General features: G+C 36.7%; 2 protein-coding genes across 12 annotated transcripts in view; one reads left to right on the forward strand and one right to left on the reverse strand.

The window, feature by feature from the left end:
• SLCO1A2 (solute carrier organic anion transporter family member 1A2) overlaps positions 1–12,385 on the forward strand; it is a 77,563-nt gene that overhangs the window by 50,867 nt on the left and 14,311 nt on the right. For 10 of the 11 annotated variants that reach the window (XM_023755529.1, XM_014457532.2, XM_023755530.1 and 7 more), the window contains one exon: positions 157–2,962. The exons of the other annotated variant lie outside the window; for it this stretch is intronic. In XM_023755529.1, coding sequence (XP_023611297.1) covers positions 157–370 — 214 coding nt within the window. In that variant the 3' untranslated portion in view covers positions 371–2,962. Of the gene's footprint in view, positions 1–156; positions 2,963–12,385 lie in introns of those variants that run through there. 11 annotated transcript variants of the gene reach the window in all.
• The window catches only part of LOC102441621 (solute carrier organic anion transporter family member 1B3), a 38,983-nt gene continuing 35,183 nt past the window's right edge, over positions 8,586–12,385 (reverse strand). The window contains exons 13-14 of the mRNA XM_023755536.1: positions 12,064–12,181; positions 8,586–9,015 (exon numbers count right to left, since the gene is read on the reverse strand). Coding sequence (XP_023611304.1) covers positions 8,826–9,015; positions 12,064–12,181 — 308 coding nt within the window. The 3' untranslated portion in view covers positions 8,586–8,825. The remainder of the gene's footprint in view (positions 9,016–12,063; positions 12,182–12,385) is intronic.

Raw genomic sequence — 12,385 nt, forward strand, 5'->3', positions numbered from 1 at the left:
AAGCAAAGTTGCATATGTATGATCAACATGCAAAACAATTAGCTGCTGTTGTTCTTATGGGAATAAAATATTGAAAATTAAAGATCTACAAAACTAGTTTGTATTCACCATACTGTCTATATAAAATTTCATATGTTTCAACTTTTTTTTTGACAGACACCTCTACCTTGGATTGCCAGCAGCACTAAGAGGATTAAGCTATATTCCAGCCATTTTTATCCTAATTATTTTGAGGAAGTATCGTCTACCTGGTGAAAATACCACTTCAGGAACTGTGCCTGCAGAGGCAAAGGTTACAGGGAATGAGGGCCAAGAAATGGACCAAACTTGCAAAATTTTGAATAATAATGTATTGAATACTAAAATGTAATATCCTATTATTCATGTTTCCCAGAGTTGGAGAACACACTATAACTTAATTGTTTGCAAAAATCAATAGAGGTACTGCAGGTAACCTTTTCTTGTCTAAGAACCTAAAAAAAGTTTTTTTACTTAAGGTAAAAAGAAAAAAGTTCACTGATGGTATTTCTGAGCCATCAACGGCACTTGAGGTTTTCCTTAGATGGACATTTATAACAACCTTAAGAACTGGAGATTAGAGCCAGCTTTATTATTTAAAAATATTTTGTTAATCTTCGCCCAAGAATCTATGTCTATTAATTTCTTTAGATAGGAAGGGAGAGAGATAGAGATAGAGATAGAGATAGAGATAGAGATAGAGATAGAGATAGAGGTAGATAAACAGACAGATAGATAGAAACATCAAAGTGAGAAACATTGATCAATTGCCTCCCTGGGATTAAACCCACAACCTAGGTGTGTGCCCTGACTGGGAATCAAACCCACAACCTTTTGGTGTAGTGGCTGATGCTCCTACCAACTGAGCCACCCAGCCAGGCCTACAGCCAACTTTACATTTATGTTAAAACAGCAATTTCTCTTTTAACTTATGTACAATAAGAATATATTTCCTTCATTGTCTTTTTCAAATGACTCTAAAAATTCCCTGTTATGAAAATCTACTTAATTCCATTGAGTATCTGCTTTGCTATTGGGGTTAGAGACTGGAATTCTCATCCTGCTATGTGAATATTTAAGTATTTTATTCAAATTTATTGCTTCCAACTAAAAGAAGCCCATGTTGTCTTCTTTTATTTATAAATTATTCTTTAACTCCTCCTATTTATTCCAGACATGACTTTGAAAATAGTTTACTCATCAATGTGCCATCACATGCTTTCAACCCATTCCCTGCTTTATTATTCATGCCATATATTTGCTCATTTTGTTCAGCAAACTGACAAACTGAATCAGGTTATTAAAAATCATGTAGTAAAGATTGTTGGAATTTTATTTTCAGCAATTCAAACCAGGTTACTTTTTCTTAAAAACAAGTGTCTGAGCCAAAGAATGAAAGGGTCATATTAGAAGACACTAGTCCTTAAAGGCTGCTTGTAGTGAAGATATTGTCAAAGAAACACTTTGCCAGATTCAGGAGGCCTCCTTAGACCAATGTTTATGCCATTCACAGCGACCTAAGTTAGTGTACACGCACTAATTTTCCATAAACCATCTTAGAGAATGAAACCTTTAAAAAGTAGCTTCTCTTATGAAACTGAACTTAATAAAATTCAAGATGCACATTTAAAACTAAATCTACTCTATAAAACAAACCAACAAAAACTAAACATACAGTATTACTTTATAATTTATAGACATGACACAAGAGCCTTATGGATAATGGAGATGGGGTTCAAGAGATTAGAATGAACATCCATGTGTATCTACTGCTATATCTTCCTCCTTATTCTTCATCACATTGAAATTAGAGTCAATATATAAAAATGATATAATCCCAATGGTGAGGAGAATGTGGAAAAGAAGAACGGAAGAGGGTCTCAATATACTATGGTTACTTATGTGGAATATAAAGGGAATGGGAGTGTTTCTAGACTGGTAGAAGCTGTAATCCAGAATTCACTTAGAAGGCCCCTGAATGTAGGCAGGAGCCTCTGGTTCAAAGTTTGAAGATTGTAAGTTGGTAGCTGGACAAAATAGAGGCCAGTTACTTGAAAGACTGTCTACAGACATTTTTTTCAGACAAACATGATTTCTTGAACAATTGGATGTGCCACGAGGAAAAAGCAACTGAGATGAGAAAGACTGGGTAGAAAAGGTTTGTGGGGAAGAAGTAAGAGTTAATTTTTGGTCTTGTGAAGTTTGAGACTTCATCTCTAGCTGTATTAAAAATAACCGTGATTCAAGACAGGGACAGTGTGGAAATATGAGAGAGGAGCTAAAACCATTGGAAATGAACAGTGGAACTCAGGGTAGGTATGACTACAGCAATTAGATCCAGTTGAGGGTTAGGACCTGATGACATTAACTTTGGAGCTGCTTTTTCTGGAGGGAAGGAAGTGGAGAGAATGGCCTGGAAACTAAAAGAGGGGTAAGAACTTACCACATGAGAAAAAGTAAACAGGTACCACATAAAAAGTTTTGGGGGTGAGCAACATCCCCAGAAGAAACTTGGATTTGGGTTAGGGTGCAGTGGTGACAAGAAGGTGCATTTATGATTTCGAGAATATAAATAGTTTTGGGATTCTAAGTACCAGAAGACAAAGTGAAAGACAGAAAATTTCAGGAAATGGCATTTGAGAGGAAAAGGTTGATAATTGGAGGTGTCTGGAAATTATGCATGAAAATTAGAAGGAAGGAAATGAGAGATAACTTGGAATTCTGAAGCTTTTTGGGCGACTGACATAATGAGATCAGTTCTGATGAATTTCAAGGTGGATAGTGTTGGTGAGTGTCAAAAGTCAGAGGGATCATCATTGGGCTCTTTCATGACCCCGTGTTATAGAGGCAAACTGGAGAAGCAGAAACTTACTTGAGTATCAGAGTATCTTGCAGAGGTCCTCAAACTTTTTAAACAGGGGGCCAGTTCACTGTCCCTCAGACATTCCACACATGCGCACTGCGGGCTCAGGACGAGTTGGCTGCTAAGCAGGGCAGGCAGCAGCGGCAAAAACACCCAGCGGGCTGGATAAATGTTTTCGGCGGGCCGCAGTTTGAGGACCCCTGATGAGTATCTTGACTTCTATTGATAAAGTGATAGACAGCTTTCTCTAAAGCTGAGTCATGCTCTGTGAGCCATGCTCTGTGTACAGTTCGCCTACTTGAACATCCTCAGGGGAGAGTAGTAGTTCCAGAGAGACATGATTTTTGGACCTAGTGCCATATGCTCACTCTTAGCCCCTGTTAGGAAAGATGGCATTTTACTCTGAGAGCCCAAGGTTCTTTCTTGACCCTTCTTGGTGGAAGAAATAAGATGGGTAAAAGTGAGCGTTGGAGTGCTTTGTAATCCCTCATGACCTCTGTTAGAATTCATGAGGCCTTGGTAGGCCAGTTCTTATTTTGATCAGTTGCACTACCACATACAAGGCAGAGGTAATGGAATAGTAGACCGAGTAGAAAAGAGAAACAGGAGAAAAACAGGTAGTGGGAAGTCTAGGGTCACTAATTTTCTTGTTTAATATTGTGAGGAATTTCGCTTAATGGAATTAGAAGTAGTTTAATATATCATTTATAATTATAAATGTAACCAATATTTACAGAATCTTAAAAATTAATAACTTCAAAAACCCACAAAAATTGGGAAAAGAAATATAAAGGAAAGGAGAGGTAATATGCATTCTTCATACTTTATAGAATAAAGTTAAAATATATTTTAAACTTGATAAATTAAGATAAAATTGGTATACACATATATTTTTTTGAATTGCTTAAAAATGGTGGCCTCAAATATTTCTCTTAGCAATATTTTTTTCTGACATATCTCTTTGAACAAGGAAAATAAAAGAAAAAATAAACAAATGGGACTATATCAAACAAAAATGTTTTTGCACAGCAAAGAAAGTATCAACAAAATGAAAGACAGCCTACAATGGGAGAACATTTGCCAACGATACATCGGATAGGGTGTTGTATGAAATTTATGAAGAATTCATACAACTCAACACCAAAAACAAACAAACAATACTATTTAAATGGGCAGAGGACTTGAATGGACACTTCTTCAAAGAGGACATAGTGATGGCCAATAGACATACGAAAAGATGCTCAACACCACTAATCATCAGAGAAATGCAAATTAAAACCACAAGGAGATGTTACCTCACACCTGTCAGAATGGCTATCATCAATAAATCAATAAACAACAAGTGCTGTGAAGATGTGGCAAAAGGGAACCCTTGTGCACTCTTGGTGGGAATGCAGATTGGTGCAGCCACTATGGAAAACAGTATGGAACATTCCTCAAAAAACTAAAAATGGAACTGCCTTATGACACAGCGATTCTGTTTCTGGGAATATATCCAAAGAAACCCAAAACACTAATTCAAAAGAATATATGCACCTGCATGTTCATTACAACCTTATTTACAATAGTGAAGATGTAAGCAACCCAAGTGCCATCAATAGACAAGTAGATAAAAAAAGTTGTGGTACATTTACACAATAGAATATTATTTCGCCATGAAAAACAACAACAAAATCTTACCATTTGCAATGGCATGGATGAAACTAGAGGGTATTATGCTAAGTGAAATAAGACAGACAGAGAAAGGTAAATACCATATGATTTCACTTATATGTGAAATCTAAAGAACAAAATAAATGAAAAAATAAAATTGAAACAGACTTATAGATACAGAGAACGAACTGTTGATTACCATAGGTGAGGAGGTTTTGCGGATTAAGTAAAAAAGGTGAAAAGATTGAGAAGTACAGATTAGTAGTCACAAAATAGTCATGGGGGTGTAAAGTATAGCGTAGGAAATATAGTAAATAATATTGTAATCTTACCTAATAATAGATAAACATGTAAATTGACGTCCCTCTGCTATGCTCACCAGCCAATCAGGAGAGTATGCAAATTAACTCAACAAAGATGGTGGTTAATTTGCATACGCAGGCACAGAGCGGCGGAGCGAAGACTGAAGGCTCCGGCCGGAGCGAAGACTGAAGGCTCCGGCCGGAGAGAAGGCCTGGGTCCCGGGTGCTGGAGGAAAGGGAATCTCTTCGTGCAATGGGAAGGGAATCTCTTCGTGCAATGGGCCTCTAGTTATTATATATGATGCCAGTTGGGTATTGGAAATATCAGAGAGAACACTTTGTAAAGTATATGATTGCCTAACCACTATGCTGTACATCTAAAACTAATACCAAATAGTATTATATGTAAACTGTAATTAAAAAAAAGTATAATAGCAGGAAAATTAGGGGTTGCTTCTGTGATATGATTATCATGAAAAGCAAAGAACGGCACATTTATTTTTCATTTTAATTTTTTTTGTATTCTTATTTTTTCCTGTCTATATAAAACATGATTTTAAATGATATTTCATTAGTAATAACACATCAGCAAAATAATAAGAAATAAGATAGTGTATTTTACAGAAAGGGATGAAATAGAGTCCTCTAATTATGAGAGTTGTTGACGGTCTCCAACGGTGTTTATTAAACAATTGTTTTCTCAATTCTGGACTTGGTTCTATAGGATATGTATGTTGGTGTGTATGTGTGAGGTAGGTGGTAACTAAGCTGTAGGCTGTAGAATTCAAGTTGGTGTCATTTTTATTAGGGTGAATAAATATACACAGAAAACACAGAACAAATAATAGTACATGATAACTTTAAACACTATAGGTATATGATGAGCCAGTAAGTAATCAGAGTTTTTTCCTAAGCATCTCATTCAGGTCTTGGTGGGAAATGATAACTCAGGATTGGTGAAGAGAAAGAAAAACACCAAGTCCTGATTGATAGAATAGCAGAAGCAAATGTAAGAGTATCTTTTATGCTGCTGGCTATATTATAGTGATTACAGTTTTGATCAATGAGATATTGGCAGAGGCTTGCTTAATTGGGAAGGGATTTCTTCCTAACATAAAAAGAAAGCTTTCTAGCCCAGCCAGCATGGCTCAGTGACTGAGCATAGACCTAGGAACCAGGAGGTTATGGTTCGATCCCGGCCAGGGCACATACCTGAGTTGCGGGCTGGATTCCCAGTGTGGGGCATGCAGGAGGCAGCCGATCAATGGTTCTCTCATATCATTGATGTTTCTATCTCTCTTCCTTCCTCTCTGAAATCAATAAAAACTATATATATATATATATATATATATATATATATATATATATTTCTAAGAATATATTTTGTCCTTTTACTTCTTCCTTCCTGAACTGTGGGGTATCGAGTCTCAGCAAGAAGCCATCTTGCAAATATAAGGCCATACTTTCTTTATTTTTATAGGGAAATATCTCTTCAGACTTGTTACTTAGTAATCTAGTAATGGGGTGGTTTTTGAAATTTCTGCCTGTGTGATTAATGAATCTTTCCTCAGTTCTTACAGCCTGAAAAAAGGTTGATATCCTATATAATAAAGAGATAGTATGCAAATAGTTGTCACACCCTCATGCCACCACATGGTAATGGCTCAGACACTTAACACTTAGGAGAGAGGAATGGGGACCATCCAGGCTGTGGCCTGGGAGAGGGACAAGCCACACGCCCTGTGGTCCCAGGTGCCAGTGGTTGTGTCTGCACCTGCAGCCTGGGAAAAGGACAAGCTGTCTGCCCTGTGGTCCTGGGCGCCAGTGGCTGGGTCTGTGCCTGCAGCCCAGGAGAGGGACAAGCCACCCGCGCCATGGTCCCAACACCAGCGGCTGCACCTGCACCTGCGGCCCAGGAGAGGGACAATCCACACATCCCATGGTCCCCACGGTCCTGGGCACTAGCGGCTATGCCTGCAGCCTGGGAGAGGGACAAGCCACCTGCCCCATGGTCCTGGGCAACAGCACCTGCAGATGTGGCCTAGGAGAGGGACAAGCCACCTGCCCCATGATCCCAGGCGCCTGAGGCTTCAGCCCAGGCAAAGCTGCCCGTCCATGGTTCCCTGCAGCTGCGGCCAGCCTGGGCAAATCTGGCTTGGGTCCTGGGTGCCTGTGGCTGGCCAGAGGGAGGGAATTCTGGGTCCTGGGTGCCTGTGACCAGCTGGAGGAGGGAATCCTGGGTCCCAGGTGTGAGGCGAGGCAGAGGTAATTAGGGGCAATTAGGCCATCAGGGGAGCAGTTAGGGATGATCAGGCTGGTAGGGGAGCAGTTAGGGGAGATCAGGCAGGCAGACAGAGGTGGTTAGGGGTGATCAGGCAGGCAGGCAGAGGGGTTAGGGGCGATTAGGTAGGCAAGCAGGAGAGTGGTTAGGAGCCAGCGGTCCCAGATTGCGAGAGGCAGTTGGACATCCCCCAAGGGGTCCTGGATTGGAGAGGATGCAGGCCGGGCTGAGGGACCCCCACCCCTGTGCATAAATTTCATGCACCGGGCCTCTATATAACTTATAGGCCAATTCCCAGATTCTAGCAAGTTGTGTGGCTTTGTTATACTCAGGAATATCTCCTCCTATCCTGCAGTTTGGTTTTCAGTTATCAAGAACTCTATATGGAGTTTTTGTTGTGTTTTGTTTTTAAAGAAGTCCAGGCTGTATCACAAAAATGCTTTGAATCAGAATCTCTAAGGTGAGTATAAGATAAGGCTATTTTTTTTAAGTTTCACAGGTGATTCTGGTAGCAAAAAATATTTCTTTTAACCTATTGGCATAAACACTATAATTTCTAGCATGCACTATAATAATGCTGATGTCACTAGCAAATCCAATATTTAAATATTTGTTCTCTTTCACTCTACTTCTTGTCCTATTTGTAGGGATGTGAAAGAAGTCTGTTTGTGCACCAAAAACAAACAAATAAAGACACACACAAAACTATGCAATTGATTTTCTGGTGCAGCCTGGCTGGTGTGGCTCAGTGGTTGAGCATCAACCCATGAACCAAGAGGTCACTGGTTCAATTCCAGGTCAGGGCACATGCCTGGGTTGCAAGCTCGATTTCCAGGGGGTGTGCAAGAGGGAGCCAATCAATGATATTTCTCTCTCATCGATGTTTCTATCTTTCCATTCTCTTCTCTCTCTAAAATCAATAAAAATATATTTAATTTTTAAAAGTATCTGGTACAGACTCCACTTTTTTCAGAGAGCAGACAGATGAAATGAAGACACAGCTGTTAAATGGGCTTTGCTTTTTCAAGTTAACATCAGTTTTTCTTCATTTCTGTGAGTTCAAAAGAAACAACACATTCTGTATTGTGTTGTCTGAAAACCATAGCTTACAAATTTTTGTTTATTTCTTCATCAGTATTTTAATGGGAGGTTGGAAGAAAATGCATTAGGGGTTGCTAGACAACTTCAATTAAGGTCTGTGAAAGATATGACTTAATACATACATGACAGATGGCATGATGGCATAAATCCTCCATTATACTAGACTTTGGGCTTGAGTAACTGCTTTGTTTTTTTTAAAAAGGTTTAAGGCTTCTTCTTATTTAGGCTATGAATGTCTCTCCTCATTTTTTTTTTACTTCCACCTATTTTCTAGTCACTTGCTTTATTGAGTTACACAAATACTTTTTCTTCTATTACATACTACTCTCACTTCAAATTTGTATGGATCATATATTCTAATCTTAACCACAAATGCAGTCATATAACAATGAGTACTCACATTCATTTTCATTTATAGTTTGTTTCATTATTGTAAATTCATAGGTAATTCATTGCCCCATCATATGTAAAGAGTATGGGAATAGTTAGTAAAAGGACCAGAAAATACACAAAAATAACATCCTATTGAATTAATACAATGTTGGTTGGAAACCCAGCAAGAGAAGACTTTTTTTTTCAACCCTTACACATATGTTTCACAGTCAGCTCAGGCAGAAGGTACAGCACCACCATCATTATTTAAGAATTCTACGTTTGCTTCATTCACAGATTTTCTTCTATTTTCTGATGCCTTGGTATCTTTTCCTTGATATACTTTTTTCATAGCATAAATAAATACAATAAACAAAATAACTGTTGTGAATTTTAAGCTCTCAATCAAGCCCAGGAAGGTCTTTCTGTGAAAAGAGAAAAAAAGTCAATTTTTATTTTAAACTGTGTGAAACACTTTACACACAGCTTCTCTCCAGTATTCAGAAGACCTTAACGGCAGAAAACAAACAAATGATGTTTGAAATTATACATGAAAATATTAAGGCAGCAATTCTAGTTATTCTTTTTATTGGAGTACAAGGAAGTTTTTATTATTTTAAATGAAATATTTAGCCACAGAATCTAGGGCTGATTAATGATCTACCCAGTGCTTTCTATAAAGTGAGGACTGGATAAAGAAGATGTGGTACATACTAGTATACACATGGAATACTACTCAGCCATAAGAAAGGATGAAATAGCGCCATTTGCAACAACATAGATGGACCTTGAGAACATTATGTTAGTGAAATAAATCAGACAGAAAAAGCTAAGAACCATATGATTTTGCTCATATGTGGAATATAAAACTTTAAGTTATGAACACAAACAGCAGAGTAGTGGTTGCCAGAGGGGAGGGGTGGGGAAAAAAGGGGGTTCTAATATGAGGTGACAGGAGAAGATTTGGCTTGGGTGGTGGGCACATGGTGCAATATACAGATCGTGTAACACAGAAAGCCACACATGAAACCAATATGTTCATGTTGACCAATGTCCATTTAATAAGTAAAAAAATTAAAGTGAGGTATATTTGGAATGCTTTAACTTTCTCAAAGACAGATTAGTTTATGTGGAATGTAATAGATTATAAAGGAAATGAATGGACTGAGATAATAAAATTGAATCCATGTCGATTGAACCAGGAGCCACTGTTTAGTTTATAGGCTAAACGCAGTCCAAAATGCCCTGCAGTGTGGCCTCCTGGAAGTATTTAACAAAACCACATGAAATGATGTAGCACACACGGTCTATTCCTGGGATTCTCAACTGTGGCTGCACATTAAAACCACCTGAAGAGATTTCAAAACGCCCACGTCTAGGCCACATTCTTTGACAAATTAAATAAAATATCTCTGAAGGTGTGACACAGAAATTAGTATATTTTAAAAGCGTCTCAGGTGATTATAATGAGCAGGAAAGATTGATGACCACTGACCTAGTAGGTTAGGAAGCACTCACTGGCCTCAAGGCAGTGTTAACTAAATGTTGACAAGTTTTATGAAAAAAATTTTTTTCTACAATTATTAGTTTTGATTGAAGATGAATGGCATTAATCATATAATTTTGACCTGTTTAAACTTAAGTTCATTCAAATTGCTGTAGGATCTTGTGGTGTACCAGATATGACGAAAGAAATATCTTAAAATCTACAAAAATATTTCTTCATGCTTGGGTATGTCAAGTAGTAATACACTAATGTTAAGCTTTTCAAAACTTTTACTGCCACCAAGAAAAATTAATATGAGTTTCTTATTATGTGATTGTTATTGAGAAAATTTGAGTAAGTTGTGTTTAAATTTAGGATTAATATAAAAATATATTTTTTTATTTTTGAATTAGCAATTGTTGATATTCTTTGTCTATGCTAGATAAAATCAATGAGCAATTATATGGTTACCTCAAAATAATAAATCCAAAAAATCACTAGGTAACAATTTAACTTTTTGTTGACTATTCATTGGTGAGCACACTGCTGTTTTAAAAAGTTGCACATTAAGCCATCTTTATGCAATTACTTTGCAATGTAGTATTTTAGGCATGAACACAATTGACCAAAGAAAAAGTGATAAGTCCTGTGAGTGAGCTCCAAAGTGCATAGAATTATAAAGAGGGATAGCTATTTCTAGCTGGCTGAAATGGTGCAAATTTTGGGAAAGATTATGTAGTTTGAATCATAAAGTATGTAGCTTTTTCAGACTGCCTTCTTTCACTTAGCAATGTGCATTTAGGTTACTGCCTTGTCTTTTTTTGTTTTGTTTTTAGCGTGATAGCTCATTTTTTAAATTATTGAATAAAATTCTGTTGTATAAATGTACCACAGTTTGTTTACCTACTTACCTACTGAGGGACATGATGTTTGCTTCCATATTTTGGCAATTATGAATAAAGCTGCTATAAATATAAAAGTGTAGGCTTTTATGTGGATATATGTTTCCAGCTCATTTGAGTAAATGATTAGGAGCACAATTACTTGATTATACAATAAACCTAAGTTTAGCTTTGTAAGAAACTGTCAGAGACTTTTTAAACTGGCGGTACCATTTTGCCTTTTCACCAGCAATAAGAGTTCCTGTTGTTCCACATCATTTCCAGCATATGGCATTGTTTATTCTCAATTTTTAAAAAGCTCTTTATATGTTTAGGACATTTTTCCTTGTGTCTATGTTGTGAGTTACAAATTCTTTTTCCAGTTTAACTTTTGTCTTTGAACTTTGCTTAAGATAAGTTTTGTGATACAGTGTTTTAAAAATATTTTATCATTTTTTTCTACTATGGTTTTGAGGATTTGGGTCTCACTTAGAAACACATTCCTGCTTCTTAGATAATTAAAAGAATTTCTATCATAATTTCTTTGAATAATTGTATTTTCAAATTTTAATGTTTGATTAATCTGCAATTAATTTTTATTTACAGTTAACATATTATTTCCACGATTTTTCTAGCTGTCTACCTAGTTGTTTCCTTATGAATAGAATAGTATAGAAATGATTCTTTCCTCTTTGTTTCCCATTGGCCTATAATTTAGAGCCCCAGATGATTATTTTGTATCTTCAAAGAGAAGTCAGAGACCATTAAATATAGCTGCTGTATGAGGGGAATGTTTGGAAACAAAAGATATTTGGGTAGAAATCCAAGATCTTTTTGTCACTAGCTGTGTGATATTTGAGCATTATTCATTCTCTTTAAATTTTAGTTTCTTCATATTTAAAGAAAAGGAGAAAAATAATCATATTCTACAGTTTTTATGAGTATTAATATTAGATATCAGATTGCTGATACAACACTGGATATAGCTCATTAAATGATGGCTATAATTAATACTATTATTATACTGTCAATAATATATCGTTCTTTAAATTCTTTAAGTTAATCAAAGAAAAAAAAATTAATAAAACACATTAATGACAACTTACCCATAAAGTGAGGAATTATAGATCCTACAAGAACCTTGCTTCCCAGAGCTACTGATGGACCACTTCATACATGATCTATCAATCAGAGCCCCAAAATATATAGGAGCTAGAATTCCTCCTGCAACATGAGATGAAAAGTCAATCCAAGGAACACATTTCAAATGTAATGGTGTAATCCACATTGATACATTTGGGATTAAGTAAAAAGTTAAAAACTTTGCAGGACTCTTCCACTGTTTTAGCCTAACTCTACTCAAGAATCAAGATTATTGGGAATCTCAAAGGATAAAAGGGGTCAAATATACGGTGACAGAATGATTTG

This window comes from Myotis lucifugus, unplaced genomic scaffold, assembly GCF_000147115.1.
Source record: "Myotis lucifugus unplaced genomic scaffold, Myoluc2.0 scaffold_78, whole genome shotgun sequence".
Lineage (NCBI taxonomy): Eukaryota > Metazoa > Chordata > Mammalia > Chiroptera > Vespertilionidae > Myotis > Myotis lucifugus.